This window comes from Chaetodon auriga, chromosome 17 (genome assembly GCF_051107435.1).
Source record: "Chaetodon auriga isolate fChaAug3 chromosome 17, fChaAug3.hap1, whole genome shotgun sequence".
Lineage (NCBI taxonomy): Eukaryota > Metazoa > Chordata > Actinopteri > Chaetodontiformes > Chaetodontidae > Chaetodon > Chaetodon auriga.
Window position 1 is genome coordinate 9707653 of NC_135090.1, and position 19374 is coordinate 9727026.

The following is a 19374-nucleotide window of genomic DNA, read 5'->3' on the forward strand; positions in this document are numbered from 1 at the left end:
CGAAAACAAGTCAATACTGTAAAACAGGGAAGAAAATAATTCTATAGAACGGGATAAAGTTGGACACACATGTCCTTCTGTTCCTGAAGTCCTCCTGAGGACGCTAGGATTCTTTGAGTGGGCTTCTCTAAGAATGACAACCAAACACAAGGCAAACTAAGACAAAGGCTGATATTGTTTATTTCATTTTGAAGTCGCTCTTTATATGTTATCTGCGATGGATGCCAATTCCAAAATGGCAAACATCTAAAGTTATCAAACGGGTCTGAAGCGAGAGGTAAAAGCCTATCGATGCAGCTCTGAGCTTACTTGCAGACCAGGCAAGGATCTATTATGTGGAGGCCTGAAATAGTTTGTACTATAAATTTATATCTCCCTCTAGTGTTCAATTCTTTACCTGCAACAGATTTCTAGATCAAACATGTCATGCAGATATCCTGAAACTGGAAAAATGCTAATTAATTTTTACAAGTCTTCAGGGGCTGTTAAAATGACTGATACTACTAATGATACAACATTTGGGCGTGTGGCAGTGACCTCTGTGTGTTTCGGTGAGTTTACATTTTCTTCATAATGTGCACATGCAGACAAAGTAAACAGAAATGGGAGTCTGACACCAACATACAAGAAAGTTTTTATTGATGTGGTATCAATACAATCAAGTACTGTAGATTTTGTATAAGCAGACAAACATTTTCAATCAAAAAGAGTGCATTTATACCAACTTCTATTGCATAGAGTGCACGCAATACCCTTGTATGACAAAAATCCTATAAGTTGATACATTGAACATAACACAAATAGAAAATAAAAGTCCACAAATAATCCTTCACAAACAATGCTAGAATGCTAACTACATGTTGTAAATGCTCTTAATTCATCAATGCTGTTAAATACCATTTATACGTTCTAGGCTTCGGTGGTTGGTTTTGGCATCCCTATTAAATTATCATAAATGTATAAATACATCTTCATTAATTTCATGTGCAAATGGGAATGGCCGTTTGTGTTTATTGAAACTAAAACAAATAGCCTATCCCTTAAGAACCAAAGCAAGGCTTTTAATTATTTTTTCTTTTAGTGTTTTTTTTTTTTTTTTTAATTGTATTTTATTTTTGTTAAAGAAAAACAAAAAAAACACTTCAAAGCAATTTGTGATTGAGACGGTACATGGATCTTACTGACACTTGTTAAATGATTTGCACACAGGGCAAACTCTGCAAGCAAGTGACATTGTCTATGAAAACATAAGGACAGAGAGTAATGGCCACATGTAACTCACATCACTGTTTCATATGTCCAAAAATAGAAAGCAACAAAACAAAGGCAACATACAGTACATAGCGAGCCTTGGACTGTCTTTAAGACTCACATAAAACTAATGATACATAACAGTTGTAGGTGTGTTGTGAAAATGTTATGAGACAGAAAGGGCAAGGGCAAGTGCATTGTTTGCATTATATATAGATCTAAAATACTGATCAGGCCTCATCCTAGCACTGCTTTTCCAGAGCAACATGAAGAGTTTATGTGTAGTGACACAGCACGGTAGATGATTAGTGAAACTATTGTTCATATCAGTCAGTGTACATTCATTCTGATTGCAAAGCTCAATATTTGGCACAATCCTATATGCTGACATTCACCCATCAAATGTAAGGTAGTCCTAAATTCAGCGTAATGATAGTGTTAGATTGGAATCCTGTCAGAGCTGGGGCATGTGACGGCTCGGAGTTGGTGATACAAGCACCGACGTTTCTCAATTTAGCCCAAATCTCTTTATCTCCTCTCTTCTGCAGCTGCAAGCATTGATACAAGATCTTGCACACTTCACCAGAATGTCTTTTTTCTTTTTTTTTCTTTTTCTGTTTTTTTCTTTTTGTTCATGACTTGGTACAACACAAAAATTATTGCACACCGTTATGCCACTCATTGGACCAATATGCAATATAGTCATATCAAAAGGGTTCAGTGTTAACCAGTAAAACAAGAAAATGAAATGTTGTCTTTTGATATCATTAAGTCCATTTGATTTCAGTTTTCTCTGTCTCCCATAATCTATTCCTTACATTCATCTTTCACCTATTTTATAACTTGTTCCCTTACTCCACAAAGGCACCGTTAGATTGTGTGAAATTCTCTTAAAAACCCAAAAGGAGGCTGAAACATTATGAAGTCAGATTTCTTGTGACAAAATGACAGGACTGTGAGCTCTTGCTAACATGTTGTAACTGCAGCAAGTTTGTTATTATCTTCGCTAAAGTGTTCATGACCTGAATGCCAGGGGGACGATGTGAAACAACTACACATATTCTCATATATATTGACACAGTGACAGACAGAAGGGTAAACCTACTAGAATAGACAAGCACATGTATACACACACACACACACACACACACACACACACACACACACACATACACAGCATGTATCTTTAATGCCTCTTCCAACAGAAATGAGTCAATACACAGCACTCACCTCTGGCCCACCACCTCTCCCAGAAATCTGGCAGGAGTTTGTTAAATGTTACATAACCTGTATTTCACAACCTGTGGGCCTCGGTCAGTCCCTTTACTTATTCATGGAGTAAATGCGGATCGATTCTCATTTCCAGCTGTTTGACATTATTTGATTCTGAAACGTCGTGTCCTTGAAACCACGGCTGTTCTCTAAAGCTAAACAACAATTCAGCTATTTCTGACATAATGGTTTGGGAATTAACCGAACGTCTTTTCAGTCAGGACTACAAATGATTTACAATTGCTCTCATTTGCCCAGAAACAAGTCACACAGAAACTGGCACTGAAGGAAGACATGGATGATTTTTTAATCTATCATCCATTTGCCTCCGTATTTTCCAAAACAGAAACAAGTTTACAGCATCTTCACAGATTTTGCAATATGTGGTCAGAATGGGGCTTTCATATTGTGGCAGTACAGACTGCTCACTTAATGTCAATGTGATACTGATTTATTAATAAGTAGTATGCCATTAGAAAGCAGTGATGTCATGGTCAGGGCATCTGAAGAGGATGCCTGCAACCCAGTGATGGGATTTGCAGTGTAAATGGGAAAATCAGATCGATACAAGGAAACGGGACATTGATCCAGCTATGGTTATATGCTCACTGTCAGTTGCTCCCAGTATCTATTCTATGGCATGTAAACATTGACTGTATGCATACATATATCCTCAATTAATGTTATCCTGAAAGTAACAAAAAAAAAAAAAAAAAAAGGCATTGTCCTTGCATGAAGTTGTTGATCCTCTTCAAAGGGGAAGATTAGATTGAATAATCCTAATACTGGAAGGTCATATTTATTCTCAGATTGGATTTCTTAGATTGTATTTCTGGACAGTTCAGCAAATTATAAGAAAGACAACATCCATCATTTAAATGATTGGCTACTACATTCAGAAAGAATTAGAGAAATAAGCACCCAATAGACGCTTATGCCAACAAACTGTCAAAATATATATCTCACTCTAAAAACAAAGATTTAGTCCTATCAATAATTTGAATGTAACAATTGTTTAGAGTACCAAAAAGGTCAAACAAAAGAAAAGTAACGTTACAGGTTATTACAGCATCAAATGCCTTGTTTTGTTATTGTTTGTCTATATGTTCTATGTTGTATTGCTGCTCCTTATGTCAGTATTACTATTCACGGTTTAAATAAGAACACATGGGGGACGTGACTGCAGCCACAGGAACCAATCACCCCCCAGGGTCTGGTGATGCCGTCCTTATGATGCCAGAGCATGAAGGCAGGATGTGCAGTCACATGGGGAGGTCTGTTACTAGCACATTACAAAGTAAGGCACTTAATAGTCTGAATCCAATAAACAACAACAACAACAACAATGAAGACAAGGACCAAATAATAACAATAAAATTATGAAAATATAATAATTAAAATAATATAAGCTAAAAAAAAAACAAAAAAACACCAACATAAAATACAACCCAAAACACACATTTGAAGGACACTGAAACAAAGAACACAGTATGAAATTCCTTCCCCTGCCTTTAAAAACTTTCCATATTTCGTTCACAAAGTTTGTTTTTTCTTTCACTGATGATGTTGAGGGCGAGACAGATAAAGATGATGGCATTAATAGTGAGAATCCTATGGGTTTTTTTTGTTTCTATTATGGCTGCAGGTATTTTAGGTTTAGGACTGCTCTGAGGTGCCAATACAGGAACATGTTTGAAAGAAAGGACAGGGTTATGTGGGACAGAGCAGGAATCCTGAGAAGGAGGAGTGGATGTACTCGGTAGAATAGAGGCCATTTGCCTGATCCGAGGGCATCTGGACCCATACCTGGTCACCCTCCTTCAGCTCTAGGACAGCACTACCAGACGCCTGGTCCATGTAGCCTTTCTTGTATTCATCATAGGTGTAAGTGGCTGGTACATTGTTCTTGTACAGCGCCACCCACAAGCTAGTTCCCTTTACATGCATGTGGTATGCAAAGTAGTAGACACCAGATAAAGGAGCGGTGAACATGCCAGTAGCAGGGCTGTAGGCATTTTGCCCATTGTACAGGGTCCTGTCAAATTTGATTGGCATGGCAGAGGGAGGGAAAGGAGTGGTGAGGATGGCTGTGAATGCTGGTGCCACAGAGGCAGAGAGTGGAACTTGACTGTATGCAGGCCCCTTCCTGTCACCTGGTACTTCATCCCCCTCCAACCGTGTATCTGTTTGCCCTGCAACAACTGTTTGGCCATTTCCTGGAGGACCAGGCAGACCTGGAGGCCCTGGAGGGCCGGGGTTACCATTAATGCCAGCAGGGCCTGGTTTCCCTGGTGGACCTTGGGGACCTATAGGTCCCTTCTCTCCAAACTTACCAAGTCCTGGAGGCCCTGGAGGTCCAGATTCACCCTTTGACCCAGGGACACCCTGTGGCCCCATGGGACCCATGGGCCCCTGAAGACCAGGAATGCCTGACTGGCCCCTGGGACCTGGAGCCCCTATAAATCCTGTCTCTCCTTTAGACCCAGGAGCACCTGTCAACCCTGGATTCCCAGGTAGGCCAATATGCCCTGCCTCACCTTTGGGTCCAGGTTTTCCAATAGGACCATTAGGCCCAGGGATGCCTTTTTCCCCAGGGATGCCAGGTTTTCCAGAGGGTCCATTGAGGCCTTGGTCACCTCTGAAGCCAGGAAGTCCTGGAGGGCCCTGGGGGCCTGTCTCTCCCTTTTGTCCTGGCAATCCATGTTTTCCTGGGAGTCCCATTGGACCTTGAAGTCCTGGTGGTCCTGATTGTCCATCAAGGCCTGGTTCCCCAATTGGGCCCATCATTCCTTGCTCTCCTTTGTCCCCTGGGAGACCAGGCAGCCCACCATGGCCCTTATCACCTTTTGGTCCACCCAGACCAGGTTTTCCATAGCCAGGAGTCCCAGGAAATCCAGGAGGACCCCTGAGCCCTGGCTCACCTTTTGGACCTAATGGACCTATTCCTCCAGGAATTCCATCCAGCCCAGGCTTCCCTATCCCAACTGAACCTGGTAGACCTTGTAGACCTGGAGACCCAGCCTCTCCTGGTTCCCCTCGATCCCCTGGGAGTCCTTGATCACCTTTAGGACCAGGCAGTCCAGGCAAACCTTTTAGTCCTGGTTTGCCGATACCTGGAAGACCAGATGGCCCTGAACTACCTTTCAGCCCAGGAGGACCCCTTATACCTGGAGGCCCTGGCTTTCCATTTCCATTCTCGCCCTTAAGCCCACGCTCACCTGGTGGGCCAACACCACCCTTTATTCCTGGCTCACCCCGAGTCCCAGGGGGGCCTCTGATGCCTGGAAGCCCAGGTTTCCCATTCAAAGACAGGCCAGCTGGGCCAGGGAGGCCTGGCTGCCCTGGAGGACCTCTCGGACCTGGTTCACCACGAGGGCCAACCTCACCATTAAGTCCCGGCATCCCTTTTGGCCCAATCTTTCCTGGGAGACCTGGAAGCCCAGGCTTACCAATTCCTGGAAAGCCAGAAGGTCCCTGAGGGCCTGGTTGGCCATTGAGACCCGGCTTGCCTAGTCCAGATTTTCCTGGAAGTCCTGGCGACCCAGGGGGGCCTCTTGGTCCAGGTTTCCCTTGGGGGCCTGGTTCCCCCTTCACCTCAATCATGGGTGGCATATCTAGACAAATGAGATGATGAAAGTCTTAATAATAATGTATATCAAAACAAGAAGAAGTAGCAAACAGATCAAAAGACTATAACATGTAAATAGATAAAAGAATACAGTGTACTGATGCATTCTGAGCAAAAGCAAAACATTTTTTAAAAAATTGTTCACTGTTTCACTGTTGGTGAAAGAGAAAAAAACAAACAAACTAGAGGAGGTGACTCCTATCTGCACTGCCGCCATTTCATTCCCACAACTGCTGCACCACTTGAGGTAAATTCAGGAAACCACCTGTTTCCTACTCAGATTGAAACACTGCCACTTAGTGGCACAGGTACCAGATGTTAAAAAGGGTAAAAAAAAAAAAAAAAAAAAAAGGTCTTTCTCAGAAGTAACACATTGTGTTACATTTTTCATTTACAATAACTATTTAAACTGTTAAAAGAAATATGTTTTAGATGACTGGGTTGGTGCAGTACGCCAAGTGCAAAATGAACAGATTGGATACTAAAAATCACATTTTTTAGTGTTAATTTTTTAGCCACTAAAATCTTAAAATGGAAACGTTACAACATATAGAGACACTACATGAACCAGCTACCAAGGCACTAAAGAAGATAGAGTAAATGTACAAATATACCTGTGGGTGTACAACAACAAATATGCAAAAAGTTTTAGAAAATAAAGGCATGGTATGATAAATTAGGTAGCTACGTACAACTAATATCAGACATCACAACCTCATTGGCTGAGAAATTGAAGCTTCAAATTAAAACCAGATATTTGTTGACAGTTTGAAGGCATCTAGTCTGTTGGAAAGAGCCCTCTGAATTTACTTTCCTCTCTGTGACCTGATGACTTTTTCCATTAAAGGCATGGTCATTTTTTCCCCCATCCCAGCACAGCCTGAGCAGCAGGCAGGGTACATTCTGGACAGGACTCCAATCCATATATAAAACAGTGTTCCATGGTTCCTAGGTTCAGCAGTTGTTATGTAAGAGTACAACTAGACAGGCGTTAACTTTTCTGTTTTCCAGCTGACTGATGTAGAGATCTTATTGGGATTGAAAGTGTCTGTAAAATGCTAAGTAGACTGTAAGTATACCACATGTCATAAACTGTCTCATTATTCTTTCCTAGAAGAGTGAAGCCGAACAGAGCCAGGCCACAAACAGCAGAGACACAAGCTTGGTCTGCAGAACACTTCACTCACCCAAGCCAATTTCAGCTGGTTTGTGACTCCACTGCCTCATCTCAGCAACACCTTGCCTGTGTGTTACTCTTTTTGTGAGGCCATAGGGCAGCTCACCTTGTATTAATTTTATAACAAAGCATAAATGACAAGTATACATGTTAAAATGTAGTATAATGTCTGTTTGGATCAAAAAGCCAACCACTGCTTCAGCCAACCTAAACTGATGAAAGTTATAGTGAGGACAATCCCAGCCAGTTTGTTTCTTAAGTCGTGTGAATCATTTCTCCTCATTTTCAAACCATATCCAGTGTTATGTGATGCATGGCCTCTCAAACCTGGATTCTGCCAATACACCTACAGTATTCCACTATTTGTGATCATGGAAATGCCTTAGTTGTCTTATTCAAGAGGAGCTGAACAGCAGTTAATGATATTGTTATGTGCATGCAAGGAAAGTCAAGTTGGAACCCCTATTACCCCCATAATGTAACCATAGGCCAATACTTCCCCCTACTGTCAGTTCATGAGAATGCAACCGTTTCACATCAGTATTTTAAATGGGACCTTTAAAATGAGGCCTATTGACACGAGATGACTGCAATACTGATATCAACTTAAAGCAAAATGCCAGTTTTAAAAGTGAGGGTTTTATTTTTGGGGTTGTGGCCATTATTCCTATCATTTACATTAACATGTAACCCACCAACTTTATTGCAAAAACCAGTGAATGCAGCGATGCAAGAACAGCCCAACAGGGTGAGAAACACAAGAGCTCAGACGATCAGGCAGGTCATAAATATAGCAGCTTCTTCATTACTTGTTGCAATGCTCTCCTGGATTCAAAGACTTGAGCTGTGCTTACATTGAACAGACCAAGTCAAACTACCTCTCACTCTGCTCTTGGAAGAGCGAACTTGCAGTAGCACCCAAGCAAGCTGGAGGGTGGTGACAGTGCCAAGGTATTGACTCCTGTCCAGCTAAGAATGACACCAACCCACAGCTTATGAATACTGCAGAGTACTTTAGAAAACCTTGCAGCAAAGGTGCCCATGTGAAAGCTCTCCTGCTCATCCCTTCCTCTTGCCTTGCCTTTATCTTCTGGCACCTGGTTGCTTGTTTTTAAAGAGTCCTGCCATCACATCCTACACATTGGCTGTGGGCTACACACCCACTGCACAAAAGGTCGATGCCCAGAAACGCCCTAACACAGCAAAAATAAGATAATACAGGCAGAGTGCAGGGTCTCTAGACACCATGACACACTTTTAGTGGGTCATAAATGATGATTGAGAAGGATTTTACATTGAAACATTTGTTCATTATATAATCTTTAACCTTTCTTTTTATCTGAACATGTGGTCTTAATCACATGACTACATTCTCCTCACTGACCTAGACAGAAATATGGTAAGTTGTGAGATTTAGTAGCTGTGGTCTGTTTGCTTGATATATTTAGTACCACTCAAATGCTTTATATCTTTATCTATTTTGTACAACAACATAGAAATTATTTTCCTCCTTTCACTTCAATCGGACAGTTGACTGTATTTCAAATAATTACACTCCTAAATCTCTTATCACAATAATAGATTTGTTTATGGTTATTTATGAATTGATAAATTATTCCAAAGGTGATGCAATGTTGACATACGACCACTGAGTGGCAGTAGAGGCATTGCATTCACGTGAGCCACAGGCGGCATTCGTTCCACTATTTTAAATAAAAATCTTGTTTCTGCCACACTTTGAAATCCCATTTACAGAAAGCATGACTTCTTTTCACAAATATTTGATGTTTCTGTGACAGATTGAAATTTGCTCTGAATCCCAACTTGTGGAGTGTTGTTGAGCCGAACATCATGTCATGAAAATGTAGCCCTCATTTGCTTTGAAATTTGCTTCTGAAGAACGGCTTCTGATAACAGAAGGCACATCTCATATGATCCAGAAGTTGTTTTGGTAGATGGAGTCAAATTTGATAATGATGACAGCGCGCACATTTTTTCAGGATGATCATCACCCCCCTCCCTTTCCCGGCTCCCTTGCCTGAGCCTTTTATTTAATCTATTTTTATTTCCTTCACACTCTCGCCTTCATCCCACAGCTGAAGAATATGTGATAAACAGTGGGGTAACAGCATCCAGATGGCAGGAGGAACAACTGGCCCACTGGAGCTCAGCAAACAGTGGGTAATCAGGCCTCCATTAGGCCCCTGTCGAGGACCTGCCAAATGCTGCTGGACCCACAGGCCAAGGAGACTTCAGTGGGCCTTTTGACCGCCTGAGGAGAACCAGAAGCTTTAGTTCACGAGTCTGTTCTGGTTCCTGGGAAGGTCTCCACATCAATCACATCTTAAACTGCGATGTTGGAGACTTCTTTTGGTCGAAGGAAGTTGTTTTTTGGGTGTGTGTTTTTGCTGTGTAGATTCAGACTTGCACATACAGTTTGATCCACATCATGCTTGCTTTGGTTAAGATGGCTGGAAAAAAACATCAAGTCTTCACTCTCATTTGGGTATTTGTGTACACTTGAATGAATATCAGAGACACAGAGACATTTGCTAATTTGCAGTTTCCAATATTTAAAAAGGCCTAACTAGAGTTAAATCATACTTATCAGTTGAAAATGACCGTGACCAGTGTTTCCACTGGCCCAGGGGACTGTCGCTAAAGTGTGTGTGGACCTATAAGCCTTACGCAGGGCAGAGTGAGACATAAAAGTAAAAGAGACACACATATACTACACCCACAGGGATTACTCACCAACGTAATGTCCCTTGCCCTCTCTGAATGGGGGTCCAATAGGCCCTTTCATCATGGGCTGCATGTACTTCATGTGGGGTATGGGGGGATAGCCTCCAGCAAGACCTCTTGCCACCAGCATCAGTAGCACACAGACAGGAGCCAACAGCATGGTCATCAGCATCCCAGGCTTCAGACGTTACACACGAAGAACTGGAGGCAGAAACAGAAGAGGACAGACATAAGATATTTATTAATATGCTCCGAAATGACTGGGCTTCATTGTTTTGTTTTTTTTTTATTTTGGATCAAAGTTCACAACAAATCTACAAGCATAGTATGTCCTGTTCAAGCCATTCACAGACACTTTGGCCAAAGGAAACCATGGAAACATGTTTCTTGCTTAGATGGAGGAAAAGGAATTTTTGGCCGACATCTACTAAAGCATCCATTACTTTATGTGCAGCTATGCACCGATTCATTAAAGACAGACACTATCTCCAGCGCTGGCAAAGGATAAGTTACACTCGAATGGCCCCATAAATTTTTATATGTCCAAACACAAGCTGCAAACATGTACAAATATAACTTGTAAGCATATTATGTACTGTATGTCCCTGCTCTCCGCTGCTGCTGTGCGGTAAGTATTTGGCAGGATTCGTGTTTGGCCTTGATGGCCCTCAGAAACTGTGACAGGCAGATATATTGACTTTAATTTACTTCAGGATGAAGCGACCACATCACCCTCTGGCAAATATTTTCACAGCCGTGGTCAGGTGTGAACAGGAAACCACCAGAGGATAGTTAGCGTGTTTGTGTATCTTAAGTGAGCAACTGTAGGTGTCCAGCACTCGCACCAGTGAAATGATGTGTGAAAACGGTATAAATTGTCACTCCAGCTCTTCTCCGAGCTGTTTTTTTCATCAGCTCTCTGTGGATTGATCACTGTCAGGAGCTGTTTTGTGATAATGTTAGATCTCAGGTTCAGGCAGCTCCTGTTTAAATGCAAAAAAATGGCATGCTTATATTAGGTATGTAAATTGTGTAAGGATGAGAGAAAATGAGACACTTCAGAGAGAGACACTTCAATGTTCTGGCAAATCTAATATCTGAGTATGATGATCATCTCTGACTCATGTTGGGTCATTAATATAAAACAGGATAAATGCTCATCATGCTGCAGTAGGTCTCCATCTCCTCATACTGCATGTCATCCAGCCATATCATGACCTCAGTCTGCACATGTTTTCATCCCTTTCCTCCTTAACTTCTCCTGCTATAACACTCATGTTGTCATTGTGTGTGTGACAGCTTTGCTCATCTGCAGATATGGACTTGGATTGCAACAGTGATCCATGAGATGACACTTTCTAATTTGAAAATGATCTGACATTTTCTAATTAGAAAAGCCCATCAAATTTTACTCCGCAGTTAACTGGGAGCAGGGACTGGGACTGATCTGCAAGTTCACAGCAGACTTCAACTCGTGCTTCGAAAAAGGTGAGCTCATTGCCACCATGTGTGCAGAGATCAGGTCTGTTTTACAGCTTTGCTCTTGCAGTCGTCTGTGATTGTTTAGCAACCACATAGCTACAAATTCTTGTTTTACTGCCATTTACCAAGTGTTTCTGAGCAAGTTTTTTAGTCGTAAGTGTGTGTGTCTGCGGTATGTGTTTATGCTTGTTTATAATGCTGTGTGTTGGGGTTTTTTTGCCAGGATGCATCAAATGTCCCTTCTCAAATTTTCACACCAAAGCAATGAAAAACGAAGTAAGCAAAGACAAAGATGTTAAAAGAAATAAACACGAGAAAGAGAGAGCAGCGTTGGTAAGGCAGTGTTTGGTCGTTGGCCGACTCGCTGGCTGGCTGGAGGGGAAGCTCGTCTGGTATGGAGGCCTGTGGTTTTTGGTGCAGATGTAATTTAACAGGCGGCTCTGGATGCCCACCATTCTGCAGACGTCAAACTCTCTGAAGAACCAGAGCGACACACACTCAAACACAAAGGCTGTGCATCAACAGGGATCAGACGCAGTCGGGTGGTTTACAGACCTCCACAATCTGTTTATCAAATGCTTTTGTTGAAAAGCTCAGCAGACGCTGTAAAAAAAAATCGCACGCAATCCTCTCAGGCTGGCCACCATGAGCCACTGCTGGACCGAGACTCGTACACGCTCTCGAACACAAGAACACCCACATAACAAAACACACACTCTTGGTATGCACGAGAACACAATAAACCTCAGGTCAGTGGTTACGCAGGGTGCCTTGAAAATACTCAAACTCGTTAACGCAACCCCTCATTTCCCCCCGCAGAATCAGTCCGTTCAAAGCAAACCTTAACAAAACCCCGGCCTGAGAGGAGAGAAGAGCTAATGGTGAACCAAAGCCTCCCTCAGTCATTAAACATGAGCAGCATCCAAAGTTACAGCCAAAGAACCTCGTCTGGCAGGCTGAGTGACACTTTATATAAAACAGATTTAGCAGAGAAAAAAGAAATCACCACACACATTACAGCAACGGATCCGAAAATACACAAAGAACAGAACAGAAACGTAGCATTAATGAGGAAATAAGGGAGAGTCTGACCCTCGGGTGTGAAAGGGCACCGCCAACTCCATCATGACGTTAGTCTGTAATAGTTGCTTCGCTGTTCCCACTTCCAGACAGCTGTCAAATAACTGAGTTCTACAGTGTATGTCTGATGACCACATCCATGGACAGATTATAAGAAAATGAGCTCCTGGGCCCAGGCATGTAAAAAGAGCCCCCACCCCTGCTACGCAGGAGCAAAACATCCAGATGACCGAGAGTCTCTTACATTTTGAGTTTCTTTTTATTGTTTTGCATCTCTACAGCCATAGTCATGTCGTGTATCTTTGTAGTTGTTTTGTGTCTCTTTGTAGCTGTTTTGTGTCTCTTTGTGGTCCTTTTGCAACTCATTGTAGTCTTTCTAAGTCACTGTGAAGTAATTTTTCATCTCTTTGTACATGTTTTGTTTCTCTTTGTAGTTGTTTTATATCTCTTTGTGGTCATTTCGCAGCTCATTGTAGTCTTTCTGTCACTTTGAAGTAGTTTTTTGTCTCTTTGCATTTGTTTTGCATCTCTTTCAGTAACATTTTGCCGCTGAACCAAATTCTCAGGCGGCGCTCTCTATTCAAAAACTGCACTTGAACATCACTATTTTGATCCCAAAGGACGTGAGGAGAGGCTGTCTGATCCACAGTGACAACCCTTCGCACAGATATTAAACAAAATGCTACAGCACCCTGTACAAAATATTGAAGGAAACTTTACAGCCTGAAATGTAGATTCTATGTTCTCAAAGCAGAGCAGCTATTCTGATGAACTGATTTAAATAACTTTAGGAAAAACACTATATTTTAATGAAATGGTACTATAGCCTCAGTATACTGTGCAGCTATAATATGAAGGAAAAAAGAAAGAAAAATGCATATTGAATCGTATCTAATTGCAGATACTCAATATTAAAAATACCAATAAAGATCAGGAGTGGAAAAAAAAGAACAAAAAGAGCAAAAAAAGAATCTGGGCATCTCTGTTACTTTCCAACAAAAAATGTTAACACTTCAAACAGAGGCTCTGGCTCAGGGGCCCCCTGAGTCCTTGGGCCCTTGGGCCTGTGTCCCCTTCAGACATCCATGCATGCCCACATCAAAGGCAGAGACACATATTGGCATGTGCACGTAATAAGCTCGCAGTACACCTCACAGATCTGTCTCCAAACCACCTGGTAACCTGAGTCACAGACACAAACCAAAGCCGCAGCTTGCAGCCTTTCTCGAACATGTGTTGGATGCCATTTTAACAGAGCCCAAACGTTAATCTGCGAAGGCTTCGGGCCGCCAAAGCAGACTCAACAGCCTCCAAAACCAAACTCAGCAGCATCTCAAGTGGCCTGCTCAGACAGGCAGAAGAGACACAGACACCACGGCTGAGTGCGAGCCAAGCACACACTCCCCTAACTGCTCCATCTACCCGCTAATGAAATCAACAGCGCTGGGGAGGTGAGGTTGAAGGTGCTCTGCCTCTGCTTCCCTTAAGCGGTATGTGTGGATCCAGACTGCCAGGCATTTCCTAAACCACGTGCCACAGAGAGATTATAGGTACACCAAGTGTGAGGATTCTGTGTCATGGAGGGAAGAGGAGGCGGTCGTTTTTGTGGTGAACGTCTGAGCCACTACTTGAGTGGAGGACTCATCACCTGAACATCATGCGCAGCAAAATGCCAGCTTTTAAGAGAAAAAACACCGAATGGTTCAACAGCAACTAAAGTCCATAATGATTAAATAGTTTGGTTACAACCACAGAATTCTGTAGAACTGCACTTAAAACCTGACCACATATTTTAGCTGATTCATCCAATTCTGGCAAACCTGAGCCACAACCATAACCATTCCTGACCATGAGCCCACATGGGTGGTCAGCTGTTAACCAACCACAGCCATCCTCCTTTGCCAAACTCTCTTCTTGTAAATTCAGCAAGCAAATGTTGGGAACTTTCCTTTTACAGAAAGAATGAATATCCAGCTCAAGAGAGGAAGAAAGGCATACTGAAAAAAACCTCAATTTATATATCTGTGGTTTATTATTCAATCTGTCGTCTAGACATATGAGTATTAACGGATTTTACAGATTTACAGTAAAATGACATCCACCTGCAAACATTAAACTTACACAAACAGGCCCAAACATTGCTCAGGTATCACTTTCAGACAACACAGAGCTCCATTGACCATTAACCTGTGTGTACGCCTTCTACACATACATAAGAGACTGAGGGAAAGACAGAGGAGGCCAGGGGAAGGTGAGCACAGCAGTTACACAACATGACAACGGCCAGAGCCACACTGCTGTCGCCGAGTCTGATGGTACATGTATATTCCTCACATTGTAGGGACATAAATCTGTTTACACAGCCACATTATGGGGAAAAAACCCAAGTCCCTGTAATGTACATAATTACATTTTAGGGTGGAGACTTAAGGTTAAGCAAAAGTAATGGGTATGGTTATGGTAAGTCTCCAGGAAAGGATTGTGTGTGTGTGTGTGTGTGTGTGTGTGTGTGTGTGTGTGTGTGTGTGTGTTGTGTGTGTGGCTATGTATTGCCCATGTTGTGGGGACATAAATCTGTTAACACAGTCATATTGTGGGGATCTAAGGGTGGGTTAACGTTAGGGGAGGGTTAGATTAAGGTTTGGGTTAGGGTTAGGGTTAGGCAAGTAGTGGTTATGGTTACGATAAATCTCCAGGACATGAATGTAAGTCTATGTCACGTCCCCACAAATGATGAAAACACAACTCTGTGTGTGTGTGTGTGTGTGTGTGTGTGTGTGTGTGTGTGTGTGTGTGAGGGGGTGAAGAAACTGAGCATGCGGTGTGGGTTTTACTTCAAGAATCACCTTCTTTTGAATGAGGTAATCCCTCCTTCAGCTTGAGTGGCACTCGAGCCATTACGCCTTTCCGGTGTCAGCTCACTGCGCTACATTTGAGCAGTGGTCACAGTTTTTGGTAGCTTTGAACGCACCCTCTATTACTCAACCCTGTGCAAATAAGCAATGGGGAAACAGTAGGGCTGTTCACATAACGTGTTCGTGTGTGTGTGCAAGAGTGGCCACAAACTTAATGCCTATATGATGAGACATGAACATCTGTTACTTCAGTTGCCACCAGCAGGTTTTGTTTGGTTGATTCTCAGGAAAAAATTGTGCCTCCTCTGCCACCACCATAAAAGCTCCTATGTTCTCTCATTCGCCTTTCCACTGATTCATTAGTAAATTACACAGCAGCTATTAGATATACTGTAAATTATTAGTATTAATGTCGAGACATGATGTACTGTATGCTGTTTACATTTCTGCTGTATCATGTTGATGCATGCACAAATGCTCACACACAATTATACAGTACATTAATTCACTAATATCGCATCAAATCATCCATCCTTTCTTCAACTGGGTCCTGGGGAGTCCACTTGCAGCTGAAGAAAGGGTGGATAATTTGATGTGTATATTAGTGAGTTAATGTACTGTATAGTATATTTGTATGTGAGCAATCATGTACTAAGAGAAGCTAATGCTGCAAGTAACAGTTAATCGATTAATTGTTGTGCCTAGAAAAAGAAAACTGTGACAGTAATTCCCATCATAATATTATAAATCCCAAAGTGCAGAGCTGAAACTGCTTGTTCTACACAACCAGCACTCCAGATATTTAGTTTACTATTGCATAAGACAAAGAAAAGCAGCAAATCCAAACAATTTAGAAGACAGAAACACGAATGATCCGCAGTTTACCTTCAGAAATTGCTTAAATGATTGAACAATTTTCAAATCAGTTGTAGATGAATTTTCTGTGGCAAAGCCAGCTCCATAAAAACAATTTTCAGAGTTTGATGTGGAGGAGCTTGACTGGCTTTCCACATAGTCCTGACATCAAGCCCATCCAACACCTTTGGGATGGATTGGATCATCGGCTGCTATCAGTGCCTGATTCAGCTCTTGTGGAGCAAATGGATGAAAATCCCTACAGCAAGGTTGCAAAATGTTATGAAAGGCCTTAGTGGTAAATTAGAAGCCATTATAGAAACAAATGTAACATGTTCACATACAGGTTCACTGTGTTTGTCCACATACTTTTGGCCATGAAGTTTCTATTACAGTAAGACACAGATATGTATGTGCTCACTTGTGAAAAATGGTTGCAATTCATCAGAGGAGAGACAGACAATGATGGACAGTCAAACAGAGCTTTTTCTCAAGAAGCCGCTGAGACACAGACATCATCCATCTTTCTCTCTCTGGGTAGTGATAATGATGATATATGTCCGCACCCCAGATGACACCAAGGGCACCCTTTGATTTTACACATGCTGCGCTTGCCTGGTCTAGTGCAGGCGTGTGTGCGCACAACCACATCCTCGTTTTCTGTCACGAATCTGTCACGCCAGCTTGTGTCTGTCATCTGTCTTGCTTGTTTTCAAGCAGGTTTTCAAATGTGTCTTTCTTAATGTTTATGGGAAGGGGCAAAATAGAAGATGACAGTCCAAAATTTACCAAGGGTGAAATGAAGACAGGGCTGAGGAAAAGGCCTCACTTTGCTTCAGCAGAGAGAGAGAGAAAAAAAAACCCTCGTAAAAACAGAGGAGACGAAGTAAAAGAGAAGAGCCTCATCAAATCAGGAAACGGTACCTGTGGAGCAGGGCTGTGTTTTGCTAACATCCCTGAAGGTTGAAGGGGGTGAGAAAAGGGCTGGGAGATGGTCAGAGAGGGGTGAGTTTATGCTGATGAAGGCGTACAAGCGGGAGTGAGTGAGAGCAAAAGGAAATGGAGGGTGTAGGTGGTGTAAAGTGTGTGAACTGATACAGACTGTGAAGAAATATGGGGAGGGGAAATGAGTGAGGAGGTCAGACAGAGGATTTTCATTTCTTGATGACTTCATTCAGAAGAACGTGTTTAATATGCCCCTGGGCACTTATGTAAGCACAGAAGCAGACGTGCTAATCATAAAGAGTGAGTGTGTGTGTGTGTGTGTGTGTACTCCTGCACAAAGTGGTCAAAGTAAGGCTAATTAGTCACAGAGTTATTAACCTGTTTTACCTCACATGTGTACAGTTGCATGTGAGTTGTAATGAGTGAGTTTATTTGCCCCCCCCCCCCCCCCTTGCAGGAACTGTTTCAGTCCAGAGAAAAGGCATTAATTACAATATATTAGCCAGTCTGACTCCCTGTTGCTTTACAGACTCATGCCGCATCACCTCATCTTTCTGTGAAACATTTATGATCAGCATAGGGCCAAGCGAGATGAACTGAGAGTCTGCAAAACATCCAAACTAACCCGCAACCTGCCAAGAAACCAGTTGCAGCATGGGGGAGCTGAGAAAGTGAGAGTCTGTAGGCACAAAGACACAGTGACACAGCCATACCTTTCCAGCTGACCCGTCGGTGCACCTAAACTCAATATGAGCTGCTGATTAGGTAATCGAGAGGAAAGAGTAAAAAAAATAATCTCATAAAGGGCAATCTGCTTCCACCCTTCCAGAGCAATAAATGCTCTGCTTTTCAATGCAGCACGACAGCTCACTGAAAGCACACATCACCACTCTCAAAAACTGATATTACTGGCTTGAAAAAGGAGAAATTAATACAAAGATGGAGATTTATGGATTGGAATTTAGCAGCATACAGGGACTTGTGTGTTAGAGGGCACTGTGGAGATGACCTCACCTCAGAGGGAAAACTTCGAGGACTCCCAGTAAAATAATCTCCTGTAAATCAGAATGATCACTCAGTCTCTCTCTGCCTTGTAGGTCTCGACTGGCAAACTCAGCCCTTTCCTCTCCCTCTCCTATTCCTCTTATTCTGTCCGTATTAAGCCTTTGCGCCGCTCACTGCTGGTGTGAATACTTTTATTGTGTGCTGCCAAGGCCTGACCAAGCAAGGCGGGTTTTTTTTTTCCCCCTGTAAGTCCGTTGGTACTGACATATAGTCAAGTCTCTGTTATTCTTAATTAAAATAACAGCAGAGGTCTATGGAGAGGATCAGAAAGGAGAAAATGGGAGAAAGAAGGAGTGAGTGAGGACAGCAAAGGCAAGAGGAAGCAAAGTTGATCCCTCAGTTTCCTCTCTAGTGCAATAGCAGCTTCTTATTTCTACATGGTCATTGTGGGTTGGTGGCAGATTTTAGCAGCAAGTGAGCATAATGGAAGTGTTAACTCTAAAAATCATTAGGTTGGTGGAAAACTCCATCTCCAGCTGACCTTTTAATATTTCCAGCTGACTCATTTTAAGACAAGAACCCTGTTAAGGGTTCTTATATGTACATGATGATTATATACATGACATCAGCCTAAAGCACTGAGGCTAAAGATCCAGTCAGCAAAAGTCTGCATCTTCACAAACTGATGATCCATGTAGAGAACATGGAAATATGTTGCAGTGCTGATCTTGTTTTGCTGGGCAGAGATTGTTATCATTAGTATGGTATAGTGTTAGTAACAGAAATGTAAAGTAAGTTTGGCTGGGGTTGCCTGAGTGCAGGTTATACCTCCCAAACCAAATAAAGGGCAGGACAGCGCCACTTCTGTTATGTTAAACTAGGATCTCATCTCCAGCACAGTGGATTCTAGTCCCTAACTAGGATTTTTCATCTGCAACCCCACAAAAAATGTAACTAGTTCGCTGAAGACATGCCCCATGCTGATTAGCGGGGCATGCTAACTTTTGCAGCTTAAGTTGAATCCAATCCTTACATTTGTGCTCTTGATATGTAAAGGCTAAAAAACGCCATACTTTTGA

At 42.3% G+C, this 19374-nt stretch overlaps 1 protein-coding gene across 1 annotated transcript in view; it reads right to left on the bottom strand.

The window, feature by feature from the left end:
• Window positions 1-648: 648 nt before the first annotated feature.
• col8a2 (collagen, type VIII, alpha 2) overlaps window positions 649-19374 on the bottom strand; it is a 44475-nt gene continuing 25749 nt past the window's right edge. Inside the window, exons 2-3 of the mRNA XM_076754438.1 lie at window positions 10083-10274; window positions 649-6137 (exon numbers count right to left, since the gene is read on the bottom strand). Coding sequence (XP_076610553.1) covers window positions 4234-6137; window positions 10083-10245 — 2067 coding nt within the window. The 5' untranslated portion in view covers window positions 10246-10274 and the 3' untranslated portion in view covers window positions 649-4233. The remainder of the gene's footprint in view (window positions 6138-10082; window positions 10275-19374) is intronic.